We start from the raw sequence: 25,995 nt of genomic DNA, 5'->3' as shown, positions 1-25,995 counted from the left end.
TAACATACAGGATTTAAAAATAAATACAAGCCGCTGGAAGCCAGTGGGCCATTCTAGCTGTTTCGGCTAATACAAAATAGATTTTTCATAAAATGTATTTCATACATTTTAGAATAACGCTGTAATGTAACAAAATGTGTAAAAAGTCAAGGGGTCTGAATACTTTCCAAATGCACTATATATAATGAAGGTAGACTAATTACTTTTTGAATAACATTTATTATCATTTTCAGCATCATGCAAGTCAAATGATTTTGTTTACCATAATAATCTATTATTCATTAAACAATTATCGTCTTGTCACCATCTCTTTTGAAGCCTACAGATGAGCTATAAAAGGCCTATTACTAGGGTTCCTTTTTTACGTTTTCGACCGTTCAATTGAACGGAAACGGTGCTGTACTGAACGACCTGTTGAAAAACGGGGAGGGGTTGTGGGTTGGGGAACGCTGTCAGCATGGCCACTGTCCTTTAAATAAGTCACTCGTTGCTTCAAGCCGCACCTTGCCACGCCCACCAAACGGGAGCAAACGTACCTCAAAGTTTGTTCAAGAATGTGCAACAACGGTTTGGTGAACGTGTCGTTCAGTACAAACTGTTCCGCAACATAGTAAACGTTAAATCGAACTGAACGCACCTATAAAAAGATAACTGCGTGGAAAATGAAAGGGGGAATTCTGGGAGGTGAAGTATTTTGGTGTAAGGTGTGGTTTAGAGCAGGCGGCGGTGCTTTCCAGAAGGCTTCATAAATACCCTGAACAAGAGTGAAAGCACGGATAAACAGCAAAACATTGATTGGTTAAACACACACATCATATTATATCAGCCCCACACAAGACGAATTAGATTAAACTGGGGGCGCTTTTTTTCAACAACTCCATCACCCGAATGTCTCCGTATTCATAGAGGGTTGTCTCCCAATTCCTAGGAGTCATTTCATTGGACAAGGCCGGGGATTCCTCTTCTGCCATTGCATGGGCGATATTTCGGTCACAGTGTGGTACTGTCTCGTGTGGTGGGGTTCTCGCTTATTAAAAAGGTAAGTGCTATTCCGAATCATTGGGACTTCCACTCCCTATACCCTAACCCTAATTTAACCCCCACACTTACCCTAACCCTAAAATTAACCATAATCCTTACCAGTTAGGGTGAACCTCATCAGATTTCAAATTCAATGGGGTGACGTCAGAGTTGTACATCCCACGGATCCCGTATAGCAATGACGCGGATGGATATTGAAAGCCCTTTGCTGTAGCTGGAGAGTGGAAGGTAGGGTTTCTTATTCGTTTAATTTCCAAACTAGTTATGTTATAGACGGCAATTTATGAGGAACAGTGTTTAATTTGAGTAGGCTAGAGAAAAACACATTTTATGATCAGAGATCGTCGTATAATGGTAGAGAGAGAGAATGAGAGAGAATGAGAGTAAAGCGACAGCCAGACAGTCAGCAATGGTCTGCCTTTCCAGAAAAATGACTGTAACTCAACAAGAGTCTTTATAAATGTTTCATTTTATATTATGGCAGCAAGAGCAGAGGGATCTTTGGCTAAGGTCACGACAATCACACATTTTCAAGTCATTGTTTTTCTTCAAATGTCATTCTTAGGTTATTTACATTCTTGTTGAATACTATATTACCATATTTTTCCCTTTAAGTGTAATTTCAAATAGGGCATGAAATTATTCTTTCAAAATATATCCCCCCCTCATTTTACATGGTAGCCTACTATTTGAGATTGTGGATGTGCAAACTGAGGCCGGGGTGTGCTTGTAAGGGCTTGCCTTGCAAGCATCTGTGTTGTTGGTCTACAGGAGGCTGGAGAGAGTTGATGTATAGGGCTCGTCTATCTGTATGGCAGATGGTTCGCGCGATCTACCGTGCGTGCTGCTTGCGCTCATATATCTCCGTTTTCTACAGCAGATTACATTTTAATATTCCATCTCCACACGCGCCTTCTCGAAATGATTTAATTTAGGCAGCATCCAGGATGGGGTTGGGGGGAGGAGGGGGGGTGGGGGTGGTTACGTTGCCTCTCACGCGACTCATGGTGATCAATTTATAAAGCATATACATCCCTATTATAGAGAGCATGTTCCTCCACCATGCATTATTGAAACTCGGTGTCTTTGCCAGAAACAGATGTAAGAACCATTTTATGGGTGGGCTACTGTATGACATCATGCCCAGCGCCCTGATTTAAGTAGAAATACAGCTGGACCCATCATGGATTGAAGAGGTGGAGGGGGATAACATTCCTAAAAAGCAACTGTTCGCAATCGCCAACATTTTATCATGAGGCATTTGCAACGTTATTATTTCTCAATACAATACTTTATGATTTTGTAAGGCATGTAATATCAAGATCATAGTAGTAGCCTGTTGTTATTTTATCCTAAACATTGGGAAAATGGCTGAATTTCTTATTGCATTTTATCAGGGTACACTGCGGCCTGACTTTGTGCTCCTCTTTCCTCTTCTCTCCTCCCACAGGTTAGAAAGTCTTGGTCTGAGTAGCAGGGGGGTAGGATGGCGGAAGGTAAGAACATAGCATGGCCTGCTCCTCTGGATCTCCTATGGCTAATCTGTTCATTGTAACAACTGTATTATAACCTGTATCATAACAGTGTTAGAACTGTACTATAACTATACTAAAACAGTATTGCATTATTGTATACGGGATTTGTATATGTACAGTGCAGTCAGAAAGTTTTCAGACCCCTAGACTTCTTCCACATTTTGTTACGCTACAGCCTTGTTCTAAAATGGATTACATTTGTTTTTTCCCTCTTCAATCTACACACAATACCCCATAATGATGAAGCAAAAACACGTCAACAGTGAAGAGGCGACTCCGGGATGCTGGCCTTCTAGGCAGAGTTGCAAAGAAAAAGGCATATCTCAGACTGGACAATAAAAATAATAAATTAAGATGGGAAAAAGAACACAGACACTGGACAGAGGAACTCTTGGAGGCCAGCATCCCGGAGTCGCCTCTTCACTGTTGACGTTGAGACTGGTGTTTTGCGGGTACTATTTAATGAAGCTGCCAGTTGAGGACTTGTGAGGTGTCTGTTTCTCAAACTAGACATTCTAATGCACTTGTCCTCTTACTCAGTTGTGCACTGGGGCCTCCCACTCCTCTTTCTATTCTGGTTAGGGCCAGTTTGCACTGTTCTACATAGCGTTGTACCAGATCTTCAGTTTCTTGGCAATTTCTCGCACGGAACAGCCTTCATTTCTCAGAAAGAGAATAAACTGATGAGTTTCAGAAGAAAGTTATTTGTTTCTGGCCATTTTGAGCCTGTAATCGAACCCATAAATGCTGATGCTCCAGATACTCAACTAGTCTAAAGAAGGCCAGTTTTATTGCTTCTTTAATCAGAACAAACGTTTTCAGCTGTGCTAACATAATTGCAAAAGGGTTTTCTAATGACCAATTAGCCTTTTAAAATGATAAACTTGGATTAGCTAACACAACGTGCCATTGGAACAAAGGAGTGATGGTTGCTGATAATTGGCCTCTGTACACCTATGTAGATATTCCATAAAAAATCTGCCGTTTCCAGCAACAATAGTAATTTACGACATTGACAATGTCAACACTGTATTTCTGATCAATTTAATGTTATTTTATTGGCAAAAAAATTGCTTTTCTTTCAAAAACAAGGACATTTCTAAGTGCCCCCAAACTTTTGAACGGTAGTGTAAGCATTCAGTCCCTTTACTCAGTACTTTATTGAAGCACCTTTAGCAGCGATTACAGCCATGAGTCTTCTTGTTATGACGCTACAAGCTTGGCACACCTGTATTTGGGGAGTTTCTTCCATTCTTCTCTGCAGATCCTCTCAAGCTCTGTCAGGTTGGATGGGGAGCGTCGCTGCACAGCTATTTTTAGGTCTTTCCAGAGATGTTTGATCGGGTTCATGTCCGGGCTCTGACGGGGCCACTCAAGGACATTCAGAGACTTGTCCCGAAGCCACTCCTGCGTTGTCTTGGCTGTGTGCTTAGGGTCGTTGACCTGTTGGAAGGTGAACCTTCGCCCCAGTCTGAGGTCCTGAGCGCTCTGGAGCAGGTTTTCATCAAGGATCTCTCTGTACTTTGCTCTGTTCATCTTTCCCTTGATCCTGACTAGTCTCCCAGTCCCTGCCGCTGAAAAACATCCCCACAGCATGATGCTGCCACCACCGTACTTCATTCAGTATAATGATGGCGTTAGGTTTCCTCCAGACGTGACACTTGGCATTCAGGCCAAATAGTTTAATCTTGGTTTCATCAGATCCGAGAATCTTGTTTTTCATGGTCTGAGAGACTTTAGGTGCCTTTTGGCAAACCAAGCAGGCTGTCATGGGCCTTTTAGGGCTTCCGTCTGGCCACTCTACCATAGAGGCCTGATTGGTGGAGTGCTGCAGAGATGGTTGTCCTTCTGGAATGTTCTCCCATCTCCACAGTGGAACTCTGGAGCTCTGTCAGAGTTGCCATCAGGTTATTGGTCACCTCACTGACAAAGGGCCTTCGCCCCCAATTTTTCAGTTTGGCTGGGTGGCCAGCTCTAGGAAGAGTCTTGGTGGTTCCAAACTTCTTCCATTTAAGAATGATAGAGGCCATTGTGTTCTTGGGCACCTTCAATACTGCAGACATTTTTTGGTACCCTTCCCCAGATCTGTGCCTAAACACAATCCTGTCTCGGAGGTCTACCGACAATTTCTTTGACCTCATGGCTTGGTTTTTGCTCTCAACTGTGAGACCTTATATAGACATGTGTGTGCCTTTGAAAATCATGTCCAATCAATTGAATTTACCACAGTTGGACTCCAATCAAGGATGATCCAGGGAAACAGGATGCACCTGATCTCAATTTGGAGTCTCATAGGAAAGGGTCTGAATACTTATGTAAATAAGGAAAAATGTCAATTGTAAAAATATCTAAAAAAACATTTTTCACTTTGTCATTATAGGGTATTGTGTGTAGATTGATGAGCATTTTTTTTATTTAATCCATTTTAGATTAAGTATGTAATTTAACAAAATGTGAGAAATTGAAGGGGTCTGAATACTTTCCGAATGCGTTGTATCAGTTGTTCTCTCTTTGTGCCTCCCAAATGGCACCATAGCCCCTGTATAGTGCTCTACTTTTGACCAAGCCCCATAGGGAATGGGTTGCCGTTTGGGACACAGCCTCTGACTGCTCCCCATTGGAAAGGGAACACTGTGTGTGTGTGTGTGTGTGTGTGTGTGTGTGTGTGTGTGTGTGTGTGTGTGTGTGTGTGTGTGTGTGTGTGTGTGTGTGTGTGTGTGTGTGTGTGTGTGTGTGTGTGTGTGTGTATTCAACAGAATGTGTGAATACATAAGAATAGATAACCAAGGTCAACCAGCCACAGGTCACCTTCTCGAAGCTGCAGCTCTCCTCCACGCAGAGGGAGTGTGTGTGTTTGAGTGTGTGTTTGTGTCATGCTCTTTCATGTTCTCCTCGCTGTGAGTCAGTTGCATTCCTAGATGTGAAGGATGCTCACAAACCAATCTTTCTCTTTGTAGCGTTCGTAGATGAGAAGGATGCTCACTCTCTCCTCAAGCGCTTCCCCCGAGCCAACAGTTTCCTGGAGGAGTTCAGACAGGGTAACATCGAACGGGAGTGTGTGGAGGAGAGCTGCAGCTTCGAGGAGGCCAATGAAGTGTTCGAGAACAAAGAGAGAACAGTAAATTATATCACACTCCTCTTTAGATAAACAGATTTATTGATTACTGGGCCGAATCATTGAGTTCTGGTTTTTGTGTTTTGGTTATACATGTATGTGCCCATACAGTATGTGTGTTAAAACACACATCTCTCCTCTCCTCGTCTTCCCCCTCTCTCCTTACTTCTGTCCTCTTCTGTCCTCTTTTCTGTCCTCTCCTCTTCTGTCCTCTCCTCTTCTACACCCGTCTCCTTTTCTCCTCGCCTTTCCTCGCAGGTTGACAGCTTTTGTCATGAATCTGAGCAAATAATTACAGTTGAAGTCGGAAGTTTACATACACTTTAGCCAAATACATTTAAACTCAGTTTTTCACAATTCCTGAAATTTAATCCTAGTACAAATAAGTTGGATGAATTTTGGCCCATTCCTCCTGACAGAGCTGGTGTAACTGAGTCAGGTTTGAAGGCCTCCTTGCTAACACACGCTTTTTCAGTTCTGCCCAGAAATGTTCTATGGGATTGAGGTCAGTGCTTTGTGATGGCCACTCCAATACCTTGACTTTGATGTCCTTAAGCCATTTTGCCACAACTTTGGAAGTATGCTTGGGGTCATTGTCCATTTGGAAGACCCATTTGCGACCCGGCTTTAACTTCCTGACTGATGTCTTGAGATGTTGCTTCAATATATCCACATCATTTTCCTGCTTCATCATGCCATCTATTTTGTAAGTGCACCAGTCCCTCCTGCAGCAAAGCACCCCCACAACATGATGCTGCCACCCCCGTGCTTCACAGTTGGGATGGTGTTCTTCAGGTTGCAAGCCTCCCCCTTTTTCCTCCAAACATAACGATGGTCATTATGGCCAAACAGTGCTGTTTTTGTTTCATCAGACCAGAGGACATTTCTCCAAAAAGTACGATCTGGCTTTTTCGTGGAGGTTTTGGAGCAGTGGCTTCTTCCTTGCTGAGCAGACTTTCAGGTTATGTTGATGTGGGACTTGTTTTACTGTGGATATAGATACTTTTGTACCTGTTTCCTCCAGCATCTTCACAAGGTCCTTTGCTGTTGTTCTGGGATTGATTTGCACTTTTCGCACCAAAGTACGTTCATCTCTAGGAGACAGAGCGCGTTTTCTTCCTGAGCGGTATGACGGCTGTGTTGTCCCATGGTGTTTAAACTTGCGTACTATTGTTTGTACAGATGAACGTGGTACCTTCGGCGTTTGGAGATTGCTTCCAAGGATGAACCAGACTTGTGGAGGTCTACATTTGTTTTTCTGAGGTCTTGGCTGATTTCTTTTGATTTTCCCATGATGTCAAGCAAAGAGTTTGAAGGTAGGCCTTGAAATGCATCAGCAGGTACACCTCCAATTGACTAAAAGTATGTCAATTAGCCCATCAGAAGCTTCTAAAGCCAGGACATCATTTTCTGGAATTTTCCAAGCTGTTTAAAGGCACAGTCAACTTAGTGTATGTCAACTTCTGACCCACTGGAAATGTGATGCAGTAAATTATAAGTGAAAAAAGTAGATGTCCTGCACAAAGTAGATGTCCTAACCGACTTGCCAAAACTATAGTTTGTTAAACAGAAATTTGTGGTTGAAAAACAAGTTTTAATGTCTCCAACCTAAGTGTCTGTAAACTTCCCACTTCAACTGTATTATTTCTTAACTGTTTCCACAGCCTTTCTTTAGTTTGCTCAACTTTTTGGTCCAACTGTTAAGTGATCAAATAATTATTATTGGCGCAAACTTAACTCCAATACAGTACCTGCAGCGTATGTGATGAGTCAAGAGAGACGAGTGCAAAAAGGGTACATTTAGAATTCCGGGTAGTTATTGGTTAACTATTTAACTAACAACTTATTGTTTCACAGAATTCCATTCTTCCAGCTACGCCACCATGTCTGTGTCAATAACTGATTTCACATCTATATACCTCTTCTCACAGGACTACTATTACTGTGGAACATCGGTCATGTAATTATTACCCAAGCATGTCTGTTTTTCCAGTGGATGATTCAGACAGGATTAGTGTTACAATAGAACATCGGTTATGTAATTATTACCCCAGCATGTCTGTTTTCCAGTGGATGATTCAGACAGGACTAGTATTATTATAGAACATCGGTTATGTAATTATTACCCAAGCATGTCTGTTTTTCCAGTGGATGATTCAGACAGGACTAGTATTACTATAGAACATTGGTTATGTCATTATTACCACAGCTTGTCTATTTTTCCAGTGGATGATTCAAACTGGACTAGTATTCCTATAAAACACAGGTTATATAATTATTTCCCCAGCATGTCTGTTTTTCCAGTGGATGATTCGTACAGGACTGTATTTTTAAAGAACATCGGTTATATAATCATTACCACAGCATGTCTGTTTTCCCAGTGGATGATTCAGACAGGACTAGAAAACTATAGAACATCGGTTATGTAATTATTACCCCAGCATGTCTGTTTTTCCAGTGGATGATTCAGACAGGACTAATATTACTATAGAACATTGGTTATGTATTATTACCACAGCATATCTGTTTTCCCAGTGGATGTTTCAGACAGGAATTGTATAACTATAGAACATCGGTTATGTAATTTTTACTCCATTTTGTCTGTTTTTCCAGTGGATGATTCAGACAGGACTGGTATTACTTTAGAACATCGGTTATGTCATTATTATCCCCAGCATGTCTGTTTTTCCAGTGGATGATTCAGACAGGACTAGTATTACTATAGAACATTGGTTATGTCATTATTACCACAGCTTGTCTCTTTTTCCAGTGGATCATTCAAACTGGACTAGTATTCCTATAAAACACAGGTTATATAATTACTTCCCCAGAATGTCTGTTTTTCCAGTGGATGATTCGTACAGGACTGTATTTTTAAAGAACATAGGTTATATAATCATTACCACAGCATGTCTGTTTTCCCAGTGGATGATTCAGACAGGACTAGAAAACTATAGAACATCGGTTATGTAATTATTACCCCAGCATGTCTGTTTTCCCAGTGGATGTTTCAGACAGGAATTGTATAACTATAGAACATCGGTTATGTAATTTTTACCCCATTTTGTCTGTTTTTCCAGTGGAGGATTCAGAGAAGAATAGAATATCGTTTATATATTTATTACCTCAGCATGTTTTTTTTTCCAGTGGATGATTCGTACAGGACTACTATTACTATAGAACATCGGTGATGTAATTATTACCCCAGCATGTCTGTTTTTCCAGTGAATGATTCATACAGGAATATTGTTTCTGTGGAACACCGGTTATGTAATTATTACCCCAGCATGTCTGTTTTTCCAGTGGATGAGTCAGACAGGACTTGTATTACTATAGAACATTGGTTATGTCATTATTACCACAGCTTGTCTCTTTTTCCAGTGGATCATTCAAACTGGACTAGTATTCCTATAAAACACAGGTTATATAATTATTTCCCCAGCATGTCTGTTTTTCCAGTGGATGATTCGTACAGGACTGTATTTTTAAAGAACATTGGTTATATAATCATTACCACAGCATGTCTGTTTTCCCAGTGGATGATTCAGACAGGACTAGAAAACTATAGAACATCGGTTATGTAATTATTACCCCAGAACGTCTGTTTTTCCAGGGATGATTCAGACATTACTGGTATTACTTCAGAAAATCGGTTATGTCATTATGATCCCCAGCATGTCTCTTTTTCCAGTGGATGATTCAGACAGGACTAGTATTACTATAGAACATCGGTTGTGTAATTATTACCCCATTATGTCTGTTTTTCCAGTAGATGAGTCTAGTGTTACTTTAGAACATCGGTTATGTAATTTTACCCCAGCATGTCTTTTTTTCCAGTGGATGATTCAGACAGGACTAGTATAACTATAGAACATCGGTTATGTAATTATTACCCCATTTTGCCTTTTTTCCAGTAGATGATTCAGACAGGACTGGTATTACTATCGAACACTGGTTATGTAATTTTACCCCAGCATGTCTTTTTTTCCAGTGGATGATTCAGGCAGGACTAGTGTTACTATAGAACATCGGTTATGTAATTATTACCCCAGCATGTCTGTTTTTCCAGTGGATGATTCGTACAGGACTACTATTACTGTAGAACATCGGTTATGTCATTATTACCCCATTATGTCTGTTTTTCCAGTGGATGATTCAGACAGGACTAGTATTACTATAGAACATTGGTTATGTAATTATTACCCCAGCATGTCTGTTTTTCCAGTGGATGAGCCAGACAGGACTTGTGTTACTGTAGAACATCGGTTATGTAATCATTACCCCAGCATGTCTGTTTTTCCAGTGCATGATTCAGACAGGACTAGTATAACTATAGAACATTGGTTATGTAATTATTACCCCATTTTGCCTTTTTTTCCCAGTGGATGATTCAGACAGGACTGGTATTACTATAGAACATCGGTTATGTAATTATTTCCCCAGCATGTCTGTTTTTCCTGTGGATGATTCGTATAGGACTAGTATTACTATAGAACATCAGTTATGTAATATTACCCACAGCATGTCTGTGTTTCCAGTGGATGAATCAGACAGGACTAGTATTACTGTAGAACATTGGTTATGTAAATATTCCCCCATTATGTCTGTTTTTCCAGTGAATGATTCAGACAGGACTAGTGTTACTATAGAACATCGGTCGTGTAATTATTACCCCATTATGTCTGTTTTTCCAGTGGATGATTCAGACAGGACTAGTGTTACTATAGAACATCGGTTATGTAATTATTATCCCATTATGTCTGTTTTTTCAGTGGATGAGTCAGACAGGACTAGTATTACTATAGAAAATTGGTTATGTAATTATTTCCCCAGGATGTCTGTTTTTCCAGTGGATGATTCAGACAGGACTAGTATTACTATAGAACATTGGTTATGTAATTATTACCCCAGCATGTCTGTTTTTCCAGTGGATGATTAAGACAGGACTAGTATTACTATAGAACATCGGTTATGTAATTATTACCCCAGCATGTCTGTTTTTCCAGTGGATGATTCAGACAGGACTGGTATTACTATCGAACATCGGTTATGTAATTATTACCCCAGCATGTCTGTTTTTCCAGTGGATGATTCAGACAGGACTGGTATTACTATCGAACATCGGTTATGTAATTTTACCCCAACATGTCTTTTTTTCCAGTGGATGATTCAGGCAGGACTAGTGTTACTATAGAACATCGGTTATGTAATTATTACCCCAGCATGTCTGTTTTTCCAGTGGATGATTCGTACAGGACTACTATTACTATAGAACATCGGTTATGTAATTATTTCCCCAGCATGTCTGTTTTTCCAGTGGATGATTCAGACAGGACTGGTATTACTATAGAACATCGGTTATGTAATTATTACCCCAGCATGTCTGTTTTTCCAGTGGATGAATCAGACATGACTAGTGTTACTGTAGAACATCGGTTATGTAATTATTACCCCAGCATGCCTGTTTTTCCAGTGGATGATTCAGACAGGACTAGTATTACTATAGAACATCGGTTATGTAATTATTATTCCAGCATGTCTGTTTTTCCAGTGCATGATTCAGACAGGACTAGTATTACTATAGAACATCGGTTATGTAATTATTACCCCAGCATGTCTGTTTTTCCAGTGGATGATTCGTACGGGATTAGTTTGACCAAACTGCCCCTGTAATTTTTATTTCCTTATTCAAAATTGCCTGTGTTGACGGATTTAAGATTTTTCTAATGTTTATGGATTGCCTATTATTGGCCTGATGGCTTTCAGTTTTGAGAAAGACATAATGCATATCAATAAGAACCATGAATTGTAACCTATGGCAATTTATCAATTCATTGGCACAATATCGTCTACTTCATCTTTTAAAAGAGAAGTTTGGCACCAGGAAAGTTGATATGTGACAAAGCTTATCATTCATTTGTAGGCAATTTGCATATCACTTTGTTTTAAGTGTCAATTTTTCCCCATGTTTTTACCCAAACTGAGTGCAGCACCCGTTAAACTCTGTAATATCCCTCAAAACACAGGGAAGACGATTTGCACTGGCTAAATATTTTCAGAGGACCTGGGAGTTTGCCGAAAAACTGTAGGTTTTTAGGGCTGGGATAATAACGTTCCTGCCAAGTAAAAACAACTGACATGGCAGATTCGGACAGGACTAAAATGATGGATGTGGTGATTTGTGCTCGTGCACATAATTACATTACCTGAGCTCCCACAGTAAAACTTATCCCATCCCAATAGGGCTTTAAGGTTATACTTTGCACTTAAAATGTAAATCTCAGAGCTAAGGTATTTGTTTAAGTGCAATGTGTAGCCATACAGGTGAAATTAGTTATTGACACAGACATGGTGGTGTCGCAGGAAGATTGGAATGCTTTGAACCAATAGGTTGTCAGTTCAAATCCCAGGTGTAGACATGTTGGACATGAATTACTGTATAAATGACCATGTGCAATGTAATTATGTACTGTATGTGAACTATGTACATGTAAGTTTGAAGAAGTTGTATGTGAAAATCACTGTGTTTAACTAGTTCCACAACCTTCTTTAGGTAAGATGTCCCAAAAATAATTTGAACATATGAGACACTTTGAGCAAACACATTTTAATTTGACAGAATTTTTGGCAAATGTTATCACATTTTTTAAAGTTCAGGTAACACTGACCAAAAAGTTGAGTAAACAAAAAAAACACCTAATAATATTTAGTTGAAACAATTGTTGTTGTTTTTTTACAGTGTAGATGGGCCAGCTGCAAAGTCAAAATGTACTATATTGTCAAAATTCATGAAAACAGAAATTCGCTTTTTGGTCTTAATAAATGCCAACCTGCCTCTACTCTCCACCAGATGGAGTTCTGGAAGACTCGCAGTGTGTACACGGTGAGCAGCCACGAGCAGACCAGGGACGGCCGTTCAGAGGGCCACCTCTACATGGTGGTTCCCCTGCTGGGCGTGGCTCTCCTCCTCCTCATCGCCCTCTTCCTCATCTGGAGGTGCCAGCTGCAGAAGGCCACACGGCGGCGGCCCGCCTACACCCAGAACCGCTACATGAACAACCGCAACACCCGCAGCCTGCCGCGCATCCTGGTCCACCGGGACACGCCATCCCACTCCGAGACCCCCTTATCCAGGCCCACGGTGGTGGTGAGTGGGGTGGAGAGAGTAGTAGGAGGAAGTGGAGGAGGGTCGCTGGTTTGCGCCGCAAACGTTCCCCAAGAACCTCACTCCCACCCTCAGAACACTCGCTCAGCCCTGTACGTCCAGGATCCGTCTGTGTCAGTAGCGTCGCGTCTCTCCGGTGCCACACCTCCTCCTTCCTACGAGGAGGTGACAGGACACCTGGAGAGCAGCAGCGACGAGGTGTCGGCGCCGTACAGCGACCCTCCGCCCAAATATGAGGAGATTGTCAAGGAGAAGTAAGCAGAGGGAGGGAGAGAGGGATGGAGGGAGGCTGGGCCGGGGGCCATACTGTCAGATCCATCCCTCCCTCCATTGTCCTTGTCTCTGGTCTGAGGGGCTGGCAAACTGCTAGCTATCCGTGGGAAAGAATGCACTGTGGTATCTAATATCTTGAAGCACTTGTTGTATCTATCGCTGACTGACTACTGTACAAGGTTTGGAATGACGATGATCTGTGCTACACTGTGTTTTCTTCTTGAGTTATCTATCTTGCCAATGCCTGGGGTTTGGCGGTCTGTTTTGATTTTGCATTGTTGTTATGCATCAGTGTTTCTCACTGTACTCTGAATGTGGTGGTCATTGTTTACTAGTGCGTATGACTCTGCAGTGAAGCGCTATATCCATAATAGCTGTATATTTATACTGTATACTTTTCCACCTTTCTCTCATCACACCAGCTGTAGCTAGTCACTTGGAGAAATACAATCGCTGCGTCTACACTGCCTTCCCCCACTAAACACTGAAGAAACGACACCTTTCCCGGACACCCCGAGGCACCTTTAAATGTGTCAGCCATCCCAAATGGTGCCCTATTCCCTACATAGTGTACTCACTACTTTTGACCAAGGCCATTTGGGACGTGGTTGTGAGAAGAATGGAACATTGCCAAGTCACCCTCCATCCCCTGAGAGGAAGAGACTACTGTGTGGATGAAGGTAGTGAGGAAGTTTCCAAGCCCTCAGTAGTACTTCTTCCTCTCCAGAGTTGTGCCGTGACTCATGATAAAGGAGAGTTGATTTGCCAAATGTGCCACTGCTGATTACGTGTACTGCTTTCTGAACACACAAAATGAAAAGAAAAGGTATATTCTTTCATTTATTGAAAGTAGTATGGTTTAACAAACAGAAACAGTAGCCAGTGCTTGTGGACTGTGGGACTATAGGACTATCTTATTATGAAGAGGATGCAGCCAGACACAGCGGATGAATTGGGATCTTCAGTGTTTCTCCTCTTTGTCTGAATCCAACGCCAAGGCCGTCTTTCTCCACATATATCCTCTGGTCATGGAAGGGCCTTGAATTAAGAGGAAACGGATGCACTCCAAGTGTATGGTTGGAAGAACACGCGTACTATCTCAAAATGTCAATCAGGTATTTGAGTTTTTGGCTAATTCGAAAATAATTGAATGACCTGATAATTAATTTCAGTCCTTTATTAAGCTTACCAGTAAATATACTATCTTACACACACAAACAAAGACACACAGGTACGCACGCACGCACAAAGACACACACACACAAAGACACACACACACACACACAGGTACGCACGAACGCACACACACACACAAACACACGCACACACGGGTACGCACGCACACACACACACACACACACACACACACACACACACAAAGACAGAGGAAGCACAATCAGTAGCTCTGACAACATTCCAGTCAACCCTCAGCCTATCCCTCTCAAAGCTGCAAAGTGAACTTTACAATGCTGGTTTCAGTACTGCTGTGCTATAACTGTTTACAATTGCTACTTTTTAAAATCTTGTTTGAATAGATGCGTAAGAAATCTCTAGACTAGTGAGCCATGGTCGGGTATATCACCATCATGACTGCTGAATGGTACAAATGCTCTTCTTTTCTTTAGTCTCTTCTTGTTTTGTTGTTTGCCTTTTGACTGCTTTTTCACTTGTGTCTCGTTTTGTTGGTGTTCAAACCATGTTGAACCAGATATCCACCAACCAGGACATGCAACAGAAGTAGTGTTTCAGAATCAGCTCAGGTTGCCAGCAGTAACAGTCTCTATGTTATATACTAACCACTGCCAATGGCTGGACCAAATGGGATCACAAGATAACTCTGACTTGTACAGCAATACCTGGAGTACCTGTTTTTTACACAGGGGAGAGAGAAAAGGAGCGACCAAGGGCAGAGAGAGAGAGAGAGAGATAGGGAGCGGGAGATGCCCTCTGGCCTGTCTGGGGCCTTCTCCTCAAGGTTAGCAATGTAAGCGTCTGGCCTGGGCTTAGTCTGCTCTGCAGTTTTCCAAGGAAGGAGGGATGACAAAACAATAGGGCTTCTACAGGGAAGGGAAGGAGGGATGGACACAGGGCTACTGTAATGGTCCTTCCCTTTCTAGAGGAGCTAGATGCTGGCTGCTTCTGATGATGTGAGCACTGTCTGTCTGCTTCTGATGATGCGAGCGTTGTCTGTTTCTGTCTGCTGACTAGTTCCTAGTGTCCCCGGGGTCTCAAGGCTCTTTATACTGACATCTATTCTACAGTTTGTGCTGATTCATATTCATGGAATGAACAATGTGCGAGAGTGTGTGTGCGTGTATGTGTGTGTGAGATCCTGTATTTGTGCCCAAACTCTCCTTAAAAATTCACTTCACTAAAGATTGAAATACTCCACAAAAACAATTGTTTATGTTCTTTACTATATCTATATATTCATGCATGTACATGTAAATATACAGTGCGTTCGGAAAGTGTTCAGACCCCTTGACTTTTTCCACATTTTGTTATGTTACAGCTTTATTCTAAAATTGATTAAATACTGTTTTCCCCTCAGAGGTCTACACACAATAAACCATAATGACATGTTTTTAGAATATTTAGCAAATGTATAACCCCGCCCCCCAAAAAACATACCTTATTTACATGAGTATTCAGACCCTTTGCAATGAGAATCGAAATAGAGCTCAGGTGCATCCTGTTTCTACTGATCATCCTTGAGATGTTTCTACAACTTGATTGGAATCCACCTGTGGTAAATTCAATTGATTGGACATGATTTGGAAAGGCCCACACCTGTCTATATGAAGGTCCCACAGTTGACAGTGCATGTCAGAGCAAAAACCAAGCCATGAGGTCGAAGGAATTGTCCGTAGAGATCGGAGACAGGATTATGTCGAGGCACAGATCTGGGTTTGGCGTACCAAAACATGTCTGTAGCATTGAAGGTCCCCAAGAACACAGTGGCCTCCATCATTCTTAAATAGAAGACTTTTGGAACCACCAAGACTCTTCCTAGAGCTGGCCACCCAGCCAAACTGAGCAATCGGGGGCGAAGGGCCTTGGTCAGTGAGGTGACCAATAACAAGATGGTCATTCTGACAGAGCTCTAGAGTTCCTCTGTGGAGATGGGAGAACCTTCTAGAAGGACAACCATCTCTGCAGCACTCCCCCAATCAGGCCTTTATGGTAGAGTTGCCAGACGGAAGCAACGCCTCAGTAAAAGGCACATGACAGCACATCTGGAGCTTGCCAAAAGCCACCTAAAGAGTCTCAGACCATGAGAAACTAGATTATTTGGCCTAAATGCCAAGCGTCACATCTAAAGGAAACCTGGCACCATCCCTACGGTGAAGTATGGTGGTGGCATTATCGTGGTGGCATTATCATGCTGTGGGGATGTTTTTCAGCAGCAGGGACTGAGAGACGAGTCAGGATCGAGGGAAAGATGAACGGAGCAAAGCACAGAGATATCCTTGATGAAAACCTGCTCCAGAGTGCTCAGGACCTCAGACTGGGGTGAAGGTTCACCTACCAACAAGATAACGACCCCAAGCACAAAGCCTGCGTAGGAGTGGCTTCGGGACAAGTCTCTGAATGTCCTTGAGTGGCCAAGTCAGAGCTCGGACTTGAACCTGATCAAACATTTCTGGAGAGACCTGAAAATAGCTGTGCAGCAACGCTCCCCATCCAACCTGACAGAGATTGAGAGGATCTGCAGAGAAGAATGGGAGAAACTCCCCAATTACAGGTGTGCCAAGCTTGTAGCGTCATACCCAAGAATAATTGAGGTTGTAATCGACCAAAGGGGCTTCAACAAAGTACTGAGTAAAAGGTCTGAATACTTATGTAAATGTCATATTTCAGTTTTTAATTATTAATACATTTTAATTAAACCTGTTTTTGCTTTGTCATTATGGATTATTGTGTGTAGATTGATGAGGGAAAAAACTATTTAATCAATTTTAGAATAAGGCTAACCTAACCTAACAAAATGTGGAAGAAGTCAAGGGGTCTGAATACTTTCCGAATGCACTGTAGATATATATATGGCACACTACGGTTGATGTTTTCTAATGGTTTTTAATGGGTGCATGAATATCTGATCATTTTTGTCAATGACTTGGGTTCAACACTATGTCTACATGCCAAATGGCACTCTGTTCCCTATGAAGTGCACTTCTTTTGACCAGAGGCCTATGTGCCCTGGTCAAAAGTAGTCCACTATATAGGGAATAGGGTGCCATCTGGGACGAAGCCTATATCACTAGTCTAGAAGTGACTGTGCTTGTGATGCTGTTCAATGTTTAGAAAGACGGACCTTGAAGCCTCACAAATAGGGGCCAGAAGTTGAACCTGTTTAGAAAAACCCTTGGCTCTATTCATGATCACGCCTCAAGAAAGAACTGTGAGCACAATGAGATGGACTTATATGATTGGGTTACAGTGGTGCTACATTAGCCTGAATGCTGATCTGTTTGTGCTATCTTGCCAACTCCTGTCACTCATTGTCATGCCTAACATTGACTTCAAAATGACAGCAATGGAGTTGGCAAGAGCACAAACAGATCTGGGATCAGGCCAATGCTACAGGGAGTTCATTACGAAGAACACTGCTTGCTGCTCTCCACTGTTACATAAATCAGTCAACAACAGGTATAGGATCAGAAAACTGCAATTCTAACCTTTACCAGTAGCGGGATGAAAAACATCTGACCCTGTATCAGTGTATAACAGCTGTTTCTACCTACGGTGCATAAATGAGGGTTACAAGTGAGAGTAGCTTAGATAGGTCTCCTAGACTAATGAACCTTGGACAAGGCCTCATCAACATTCAGTTAGTTCAGATACAATTACATAAGCCACAGCCTGGCCTCCCACTCTGTTAAAGTTGATTTCACCCAGTTATCATGAAGAAACCACTGAAATGTTAGAAATGTCCAAATACTCGTTCTCTTGTTACTGGATGTCCATTAAATGGGTTCAGCCTGACAAATGCTTTATTAATACTCACGTGTCTTTGACCAAAGTACCATACAGTCTGTCTCTGGGTCACTGGCCCTATGCTCTGGTCCAGGGCATTACATGTGGCCTTCTTCAACAAGGCTTGGCGCATGTAACCCCCTGGACCAGAGCAACTGTGGTCTATGCTTCCTCCTGGTTCTGTCTGGTTGTGGATATACTGGGCTTTCTGGGTCTCAAATGTCGCCCTATTCCCTATATGGTGCACTTCTTTGGACCAGGACCCATAGGGATCTGGCAATAAATAGTGGACCATGTAGGGAATAGGGGGCCATTTGGGGACGCAGGCCTGCATGTGGGTCAGTGTGAGAGTCGGAGGAGAGGGTGATGTGAAGGGGGCTGGGTGTCTCTCATCTTATGACAGACCCAGTGGAATTGGTGGTGGTCCTAATGGAATACAATAGAGTTAAAATAGGTTGCTGTTAACCCAATTTCAAACACAAACCATGTGGTTGTACTGCTGCCTATCACTTTCTATGTATTATAAAGGGGGTGGGGGGTGCAACAAACATACATTCAGTCAGCTACTGTCATATTTTGGTATAGTTAAGTTGACAACAATGTATACAATATTACAATGTAAACAATATTACATATCTTCAACTGTCTTTTCATGTTTCAATTGGGGTGAAACGTGTAATATACAACGAGTGTACAAAACATTAGGAACACCTTCCTAATATTGAGTTGCACTCCCCTTTGCCCTCAGAACAACCTCAATTCGTCGGGCGTGGACTCTGCAAGGTGTCGAAAGCGTTCCACAGGGATGCTGACCCATGTTGACTCCAACATGTTGTGTCAAGTTGGTTGGTTACACACAGGAAGCTGTTGAGCATGAAAAACCCTGCAGCATAGCAGTTCTTCACACACCGAAACCTTTGTGCCTCGCACCTACTGTCATACCCCGTTATAAGGGACGTGAATATTTAGTCTTGTCCATTCACCCTCTGAATGACACACACATACAATCCATGTCTCAACTGTCTCAAGGTTTAAAATCCTTCTTTAACCCGTCTCCTCCTCTTTATCTACACTGATTGAAGTGGATTTAACAAGTGACATCAGTAAGGGATCATAGCGTTCACCTTTATTCACCTGGTCAGTCTGTCATGGAAAGAGCAGTTGTTCCTAAAGTTTTGTACACTCAGTGTAAATGTCATGCAATTGCAAAGTGAGGTCAGGGAAGAATGTTTTTTTAGACATATTTTTAGCGACCAGAAAACGTCTAACAGCCAAAATATGAGCTCTTTCCCAGATGTCTCCATTACCTTGTTGTAATCAGGTTATCTTTATAAGCAGAAAACCAGTTTACAATGCCAAATGTTGCCCCCTGGGTAAGTAGGCTAATGTATCTATGTCAGATTGTGGATGCTGGGGGGGGGGGGGGGGGGGTCTGTCCCAAATAGGTCCCAAATGGGTGCCACGTGGCTCAGTATGGCACGTCCCATGGGAGACCAGTATGAAAAATGTCTGCACTCACTACTGTAAGTCACTCTGGATAAGAGCGTCTGATAAATGACTAACATGTAAATGTATTCCCTTTAAAGTGCACTACTTTTGAGAAACTATTCTCTATGTGTCCCAAATGGCACCCTATGGGACCTGGTCAAATGTAGGTCTAGTGCACTAAATGTGGAATAGGGTGCCATTTGGGACACATCCCTCTGTCACTAAATCCTCTTTGTCACAGTGGATGGATAACATCATCACTCGATAGTCACACACACCACATACCGTACTAAGTGCCAATTTCTCTCTTTCTCTTGTTGGTAAAGCACTGATGCTGAATTACTTTGTGAATATATTAAAGTGCATTTATCCATACTTGCTTTCTCTCTCTCTGTGCCTCTGTTGTGTCTGTGATTGGTTTTGTATGAGTCAGGTGATCAGATTATTTGATTAGGAGATGTCTTAGCAATGAGATAAAAATGTGTAATCTACATGGCACATTGAAGGATGTGTGGCTAGGTAGCCTGGTTAAGACTGACTGAAAGCTGTACTCATCATTGGGCGCACTGTTCAGTCTGGTTAAAGCAGTGTATGTGACCAAAGGGCCGGTGCTGGAAGGCTGTAACTGCACTTTGGCTCCATCTGGTGGGCAAACAGAGGAGTGGGTCACTGCGATGGATCAAAGAGTGAATGAACATTTCAAGGTAATGAAGCTTGGGAAGCACGAGAAGGCCAAATCCCTTTTATTAAATATTCCTAAAAATCAAGGGGTTTATTTAATGAATTGTATTACAGGAAAACATACATACTGTGGTTTCAAGTTAAAGGGGCAATCCGCAGTTGAAAGAAACAATAACAAAGCGGCACTGTTTCGGTAAAAAGCTGACGGATGAGGCTGGAGAAATGTAACTAACTCTCAAATTCAAAGAAGATGCTATGGATGCAAGGACTGACATTCCATGACATCAAAATTATAGTGTTAACCGTGTTTTGAGGCTATGGAGTGTTTGTTTACATTTACTTTGTTTTACGAACATTGGAGTCAAACAAACGTCTAAATGCCTCGAACCCCATCAGAAGCCGAAGTATAAGTAATATTCTTCAAGAATCAATGGGTGCATATCCTTCATTTATTTGTAAGGTAAAAAAGTATGTACCAACTGCAGATTGTCCCTTTAAAACATTCACATACCTGTGTTTTAGTTTAGTTCATTCTTCCAGCATTATTACAAGTTCTTAAAAACTGTTTTCATTAAAAACGGAATAAATGTTTCTGTTACAAGAAAAAACATCAATAGCTGGAGATTTTAATGGGCTCCACTGTGCGTCTGAGGCCACAGGTGAGATGGTACATGAGGATGTGTCTGAATGCCTTGTCTCTCAGGCCGTAGATCAGAGGACTCAGACACCTGGGCAGGATAATCAGGATGATAAACACAATATACTCAATCTGTGTGGCTTTGTCCATTGCTCTGGATTTCAAGGCTGACACTATAGTCGGAACCAGGGTGGAGGAGAGACTCAGGCCTAGCTGGATCAGGTGCAAGAGAACCGTGTTACGAGCCTTGCTGTTTATGTCCTTGTCTGCGGAGGCCGACTTGGCTACCATCATCATAGCGATGTAGGAGTACATGATGATAAAACCAACGGTCATGAAGACGATGCTGATGAACACGTTGTCTACCTGGTTGTGAATCTTCAGGTGGAAAAGCTCGCTGGTAGAGCAGAATTCTTGCATGAACTGGTCCAGGGGCATGGACTCTAGAACCAGCAGCATGACAAGCTTAATGATAGTGTTTAGGGAACACAGGATCCACACCACAGCAATGACCACGCCCGTAGTCCTGGGGGTGACAATGGAGGCATGCCTCAGAGGAAAACAGATCGCCACGTACCTGGAAAGGATCATTTTTTATTGAGTACCAAACATAGGCCCTGGTCAAAAGTAGTACACTATTTAACCTTTATTTAACCCTTGAGGTTAGAAACCTCTTTTGCCTGGGGGACTAAATAGGGGAATGGGTATAAGCAAACATACCTCTCTAGCGACATCACAGACAGGTTGAGAGGGGAAACAGCGCTGGTGAAAATGGCCACCAACACAATCACAACACATATATATCGGATCACAAACAACCCAGCGACGGCTAATATGTACAGCAGTTGGCTGGTCAGCAGTAGGATGGTGTCGGCGAAGAGGAGGTTACCTACCGGAAATGAACACGTTAAACATTTGTTGGGAATACAATAATTACACAATAACAGATTGTATTTTAACACAACTTGAATTGTAATGCATTCTGCCCCATCTTTGCTTTCACAAATACATGAAAAGCTAGTTTGGAGTGCATTTAGAGCTTCTAAAGACCTAAACACCAAATGAATTGGGAACAGGTTATCGTGTAACAAGCCACAGGCCATGGAAGATTTCAAATGGAGTGTATGACCTGATTGGGCTAGCAGTACTGCTGAAGCATCTGCACACTTCTACAGAGGCGGCTTAGGTTCAGATCTGGCCTACTGCCCCTTGACACAACCTGTGTCTTTCCCCACTGTCATCCTCTCTCAATATCTGTTCGATACTCATGTATAAAACGTCCGGTAGCCAGGTTTACCAAACAAGATGTAGCGTGAGGTCTCTCTGAACATGGGCTTGCTCTTCAGACTGTACAGCATGATAGTGTTGATGTAGAGGAAGAGGAGACATGGAGACACAGACAGAAAGCTCATGAACGTCCTTATGGGCACTGCCAACCTCTGATTGGTCAACGAAACGTTGTTGGACAGGAGCTGGAATGGGGGTGTTGTATTGGACATGTTTCAGGCGCATCTGTAGAGACAAAAATACTTTAAACAAAAATATTTATATTACATGTACAGTGAGGTCTGTACAAATATTTGGACAGTGACACATTTTTTGTTGTTTTGGCTGTGTACTCTAGCACTTGGTAGCGCAGCGGTCTAAGGCACTGCATCTCAGTGCTAGAGGTGTCACCACAGACCCTGGTTTGATTCCAGGCGGTCCCATAGGGTGGCGCACAATTGGCCCAGCTTCATCCGGGTTTGGCTAGTTTAGGCCGTCATTGTAAATAAGAATTTGTTCTTAACTGACCTGCCTAGTTAAGTAAAGGATAAATAAGAAGTCCATATCAGATGAACCTTTCAGAAATTACAGTAATTTTTGAACATAGTCTCCTCCCTTTTAAGGACCCAAAAGTATTGGGACAAATTCACTCATATGTGTATTAAAGTTGTCAAAATGTTGTTTTTGATCCCATATTCCTAGCACGCAATGACTAAATCAAGCTTGTGACTCTACAAATTCACTCATATGTGTATTAAAGTTGTCAAAATGTTGTTTTTGATCCCATATTCCTAGCACACAATGACTAAATCAAGCTTGTGACTCTACAAACTTATTGGATGCATTTGCAGTTGGTTGTGTATCAGATGATCTATGTCCAATAGAAATGAATGGCAAATAATGTATTGTGTTATTTTGGAGTCACTTTTACCGTAAATATGAATAGAATATGTTTCTGTACAATTCAACATTATGAACATGAATGAAAATACTCTCAAATTAAGCTGACAGTCTGCGCTTATAGTCATTGTATAATGTCAAAGTGCTGGAGTACACAGCCAAAACAAAAACATCATTGTCACAGTCCAAATACTCTTGGACTTCACTGTATCTGTAATACAGTATATTGCTTATACAGGTCTGGAACGGTGGTGTTGTATTGGACATGTCTCTGTCGCATCATTCTGTCGAGACAAACATACAGCCATTATTGTAATGTTGTATTGGACATGTCTCTGTCGTATTCAGTAGGACAAACATGCATTCACTATACCTCTATGAGAAACATTGACAGGGTGGTCCCAGATCTCTTTGTGCTATATAGCCAAATCCTAAGGTCGTTGTCAATTTCAAACAACAGCTCTGGGAGCAGACTAGCATATTGCCTGCCCTGTACAGACCCCCATAGGATCAAATCAAACATGCAATATGATAACGATCAAATAAAATATCTAATTCAAACTGCTATAAATGCAATGCTTATTATGCTAATTGAAAAGCAAAAACAATTGAACACAACAAAGACAAAGAATTAAAAAAGTATTACAGAATCCCACAACTGTTTCCTTCAGTGGCTTTTCAGTCACAATTCAGTTCACATTGAAGGCAGAGGAATCACCCAGGAGATCTCCTGAAGTAATTTCAAAGCAGAAATACTCACTGTCAGTTCAGCTACAGTCTGAGGCTCTGTAGGGCTCTGCCCAAGGTGTGTGGGGTTCACCTCTTGTCCACCTCTTATAAGATATATATCGACAGCTCACTCTACATCACACCATCACATGTGCCGGTCCTGTAGCCAATAACAGAGTAGCATGAGGTGATCTAGCCCGTGAGGGCAGATGTCGGTCTAATCGACCAATGTCTTTATTAAATGTGGACTCTAAAATAGTCGCTCAATTATTAGTGTATCATCAAGAAACGGTTGCATGCTGTAGTCTGGTCCTGTGGTAGTGCTGCCAGTCCAGCCAATCAGGATCCAGAGAGAAACACAAACTGTTAGCCTACTGTAGTGCAGGGCAATTATTTCCATGGAGGGCCTCATTAGAATATACAGTGCCTTGCGAAAGTATTCGGCCCCCTTGAACTTTGCGACCTTTTGCCACATTTCAGGCTTCAAACATAAAGATATAAAACTGTATTTTTTTGTGAAGAATCAACAACAAGTGGGACACAATCATGAAGTGGAACGACATTTATTGGATATTTCAAACTTTTTTAACAAATCAAAAACTTAAAAAGTGGGCGTGCAAAATTATTCAGCCCCTTTACTTTCAGTGCAGCAAACGATCTCCAGAAGTTCAGTGAGGATCTCTGAATGATCCAATGTTGACCTAAATGACTAATGATGATAAATACAATCCACCTGTGTGTAATCAAGTCTCCGTATAAATGCACCTGCACTGTGATAGTCTCAGAGGACCGTCAAAAGCGCAGAGAGCATCATGAAGAACAAGGAACACACCAGGCAGGTCCGAGATACTGTTGTGAAGAAGTTTAAAGCCGGATTTGGATACAAAAAGATTTCCCAAGCTTTAAACATCCCAAGGAGCACTGTGCAAGCGATAATATTGAAATCCGTCCCTCTAAACTTTCAGCTCATACAAGGAGAAGACTGATCAGAGATGCAGTCAAGAGGCCCATGATCACTCTGGATGAACTGCAGAGATATACAGCTGGGGTGGGAGACTCTGTCCATAGGACAACAATCAGTCGTATATTGCACAAATCTGGCCTTTATGGAAGAGTGGCAAGAAAGCCATTTGTTAAAGATATCCATAAAAAGTGTCGTTTAAAGTTTGCCACAAGCCACCTGGGAGACACACCAAACATGTGGAAGAAGGTGCTCTGGTCAGATGAAACCAAAATTGAACTTTTTGGCAATAATGCAAAACGTTATGTTTGGCGTAAAAGCAACACAGCTGAACACACCATCCCCACTGTCAAACATGGTGGTGGCAGCATCATGGTTTGGGCCTGCTTTTCTTCAGCAGGGACAGGGAAGATGGTTAAAATTGATGGGAAGATGGATGGAGCCAAATACAGGACCATTCTGGAAGAAAACCTGATGGAGTCTGCAAAAGACCTGAGACTGGGACGGAGATTTGTCTTCCAACAAGACAATGATCCAAAACATAAAGCAAAATCTACAATGGAATGGTTCAAAAATAAACATATCCAGGTGTTAGAATGGCCAAGTCAAAGTCCAGACCTGAATCCAATCGAGAATCTGTGGAAAGAACTGAAAACTGCTGTTCACAAATGCTCTCCATCCAACCTCACTGAGCTCGAGCTGTTTTGCAAGGAGGAATGGGAAAAAATGTCAGTCTCTCGATGTGCAAAACTGATAGAGACATACCCCAAGCGACTTACAGCTGTAATCGCAGCAAAAGGTGGCGCTACAAAGTATTAACTTAATGGGGCTGAATAATTTTGCCCGCTCAATTTTTCAGTTTTTGATTTGTTAAAAAAGTTTGAAATATCCAATAAATGTCATTCCACTTCATGATTGTGTCCCACTTGTTGTTGATTCTTCACAAAAAAATACACTTTTATATCTTTATGTTTGAAGCCTGAAATGTGGCAAAAGGTCGCAAAGTTCAAGGGGGCCGAATACTTTCGCAAGGCACTGTATTTTTGCCATCGTGGGCCAGAATCATATTACAGGGTTATACATCATGTGTATGACTGTGTTGACAGATATATCTACTGTAAATCACATCCAGACATGCTGTTTATTTTACTTTTTTAACATGCGCAGAAATAAACCACGTCCATGTCCTCCTTTTGGTAGGTATTTTCATTATTAAACATGCAATGA

At 41.9% G+C, this 25,995-nt stretch overlaps 2 protein-coding genes across 5 annotated transcripts; one reads left to right on the top strand and one right to left on the bottom strand.

The window, feature by feature from the left end:
- The first annotated feature begins 756 nt into the window (after positions 1 to 756).
- On the top strand, positions 757 to 19,969 carry prrg3 (proline rich and Gla domain 3). 4 transcript variants are annotated; one of them, XM_036944425.2, is made up of 5 exons: positions 919 to 1,039; positions 1,144 to 1,269; positions 2,492 to 2,537; positions 5,534 to 5,694; positions 12,542 to 19,969. In XM_036944425.2, the coding sequence occupies exons 3-5, from the start codon at positions 2,528 to 2,530 to the stop codon at positions 13,112 to 13,114; spliced, it is 744 nt and encodes a 247-aa protein (XP_036800320.1). In that variant the 5' UTR covers positions 919 to 1,039; positions 1,144 to 1,269; positions 2,492 to 2,527; the 3' UTR covers positions 13,115 to 19,969. The 4 variants fall into 4 exon arrangements, with proteins under 4 accessions (XP_036800321.1, XP_036800320.1, XP_090055227.1 ...); XM_090199101.1 differs by having other exon boundaries at positions 928 to 1,039; positions 1,148 to 1,269; XM_036944426.2 differs by lacking the exon at positions 1,144 to 1,269 and having other exon boundaries at positions 757 to 1,039; positions 12,542 to 15,526.
- Positions 19,970 to 20,704: 735 nt separating this feature from the next.
- LOC110490732 (odorant receptor 131-2-like) lies at positions 20,705 to 22,411 on the bottom strand. The gene is made up of 3 exons (XM_021564189.3): positions 22,210 to 22,411; positions 21,633 to 21,801; positions 20,705 to 21,489 (listed from the first exon to the last, which is right to left on the bottom strand). Exons 1-3 carry the CDS (start codon positions 22,409 to 22,411, stop codon positions 20,886 to 20,888), a joined length of 975 nt encoding a protein of 324 aa, XP_021419864.1. The 3' UTR covers positions 20,705 to 20,885.
- Positions 22,412 to 25,995: the final 3,584 nt, after the last annotated feature.

The sequence above is a fragment of the Oncorhynchus mykiss genome, chromosome 15 (genome assembly GCF_057628025.1).
Source record: "Oncorhynchus mykiss isolate SJ-2025 chromosome 15, ASM5762802v1, whole genome shotgun sequence".
Taxonomy (NCBI): domain Eukaryota; kingdom Metazoa; phylum Chordata; class Actinopteri; order Salmoniformes; family Salmonidae; genus Oncorhynchus; species Oncorhynchus mykiss.
This window is presented reverse-complemented; position numbering and strand designations above follow the sequence as displayed.

Coding starts and splice junctions, on each gene's coding strand:
- LOC110490732 (XM_021564189.3), bottom strand. CDS start 22,411: ATGTCCAATACAACACCCCCATTCCAGCTCCTGTCCAACAACGTTTCG. Junction 21,802..22,209: donor CTCACGCTACATCTTGTTTG/GTAAACCTGGCT, acceptor CATTTCCGGTAG/GTAACCTCCTCTTCGCCGAC. Junction 21,490..21,632: donor TCTGTGATGTCGCTAGAGAG/GTATGTTTGCTT, acceptor GATCCTTTCCAG/GTACGTGGCGATCTGTTTTC.
- prrg3 (XM_036944425.2), top strand. Junction 5,695..12,541: donor TCGAGAACAAAGAGAGAACA/GTAAATTATATC, acceptor ACTCTCCACCAG/ATGGAGTTCTGGAAGACTCG.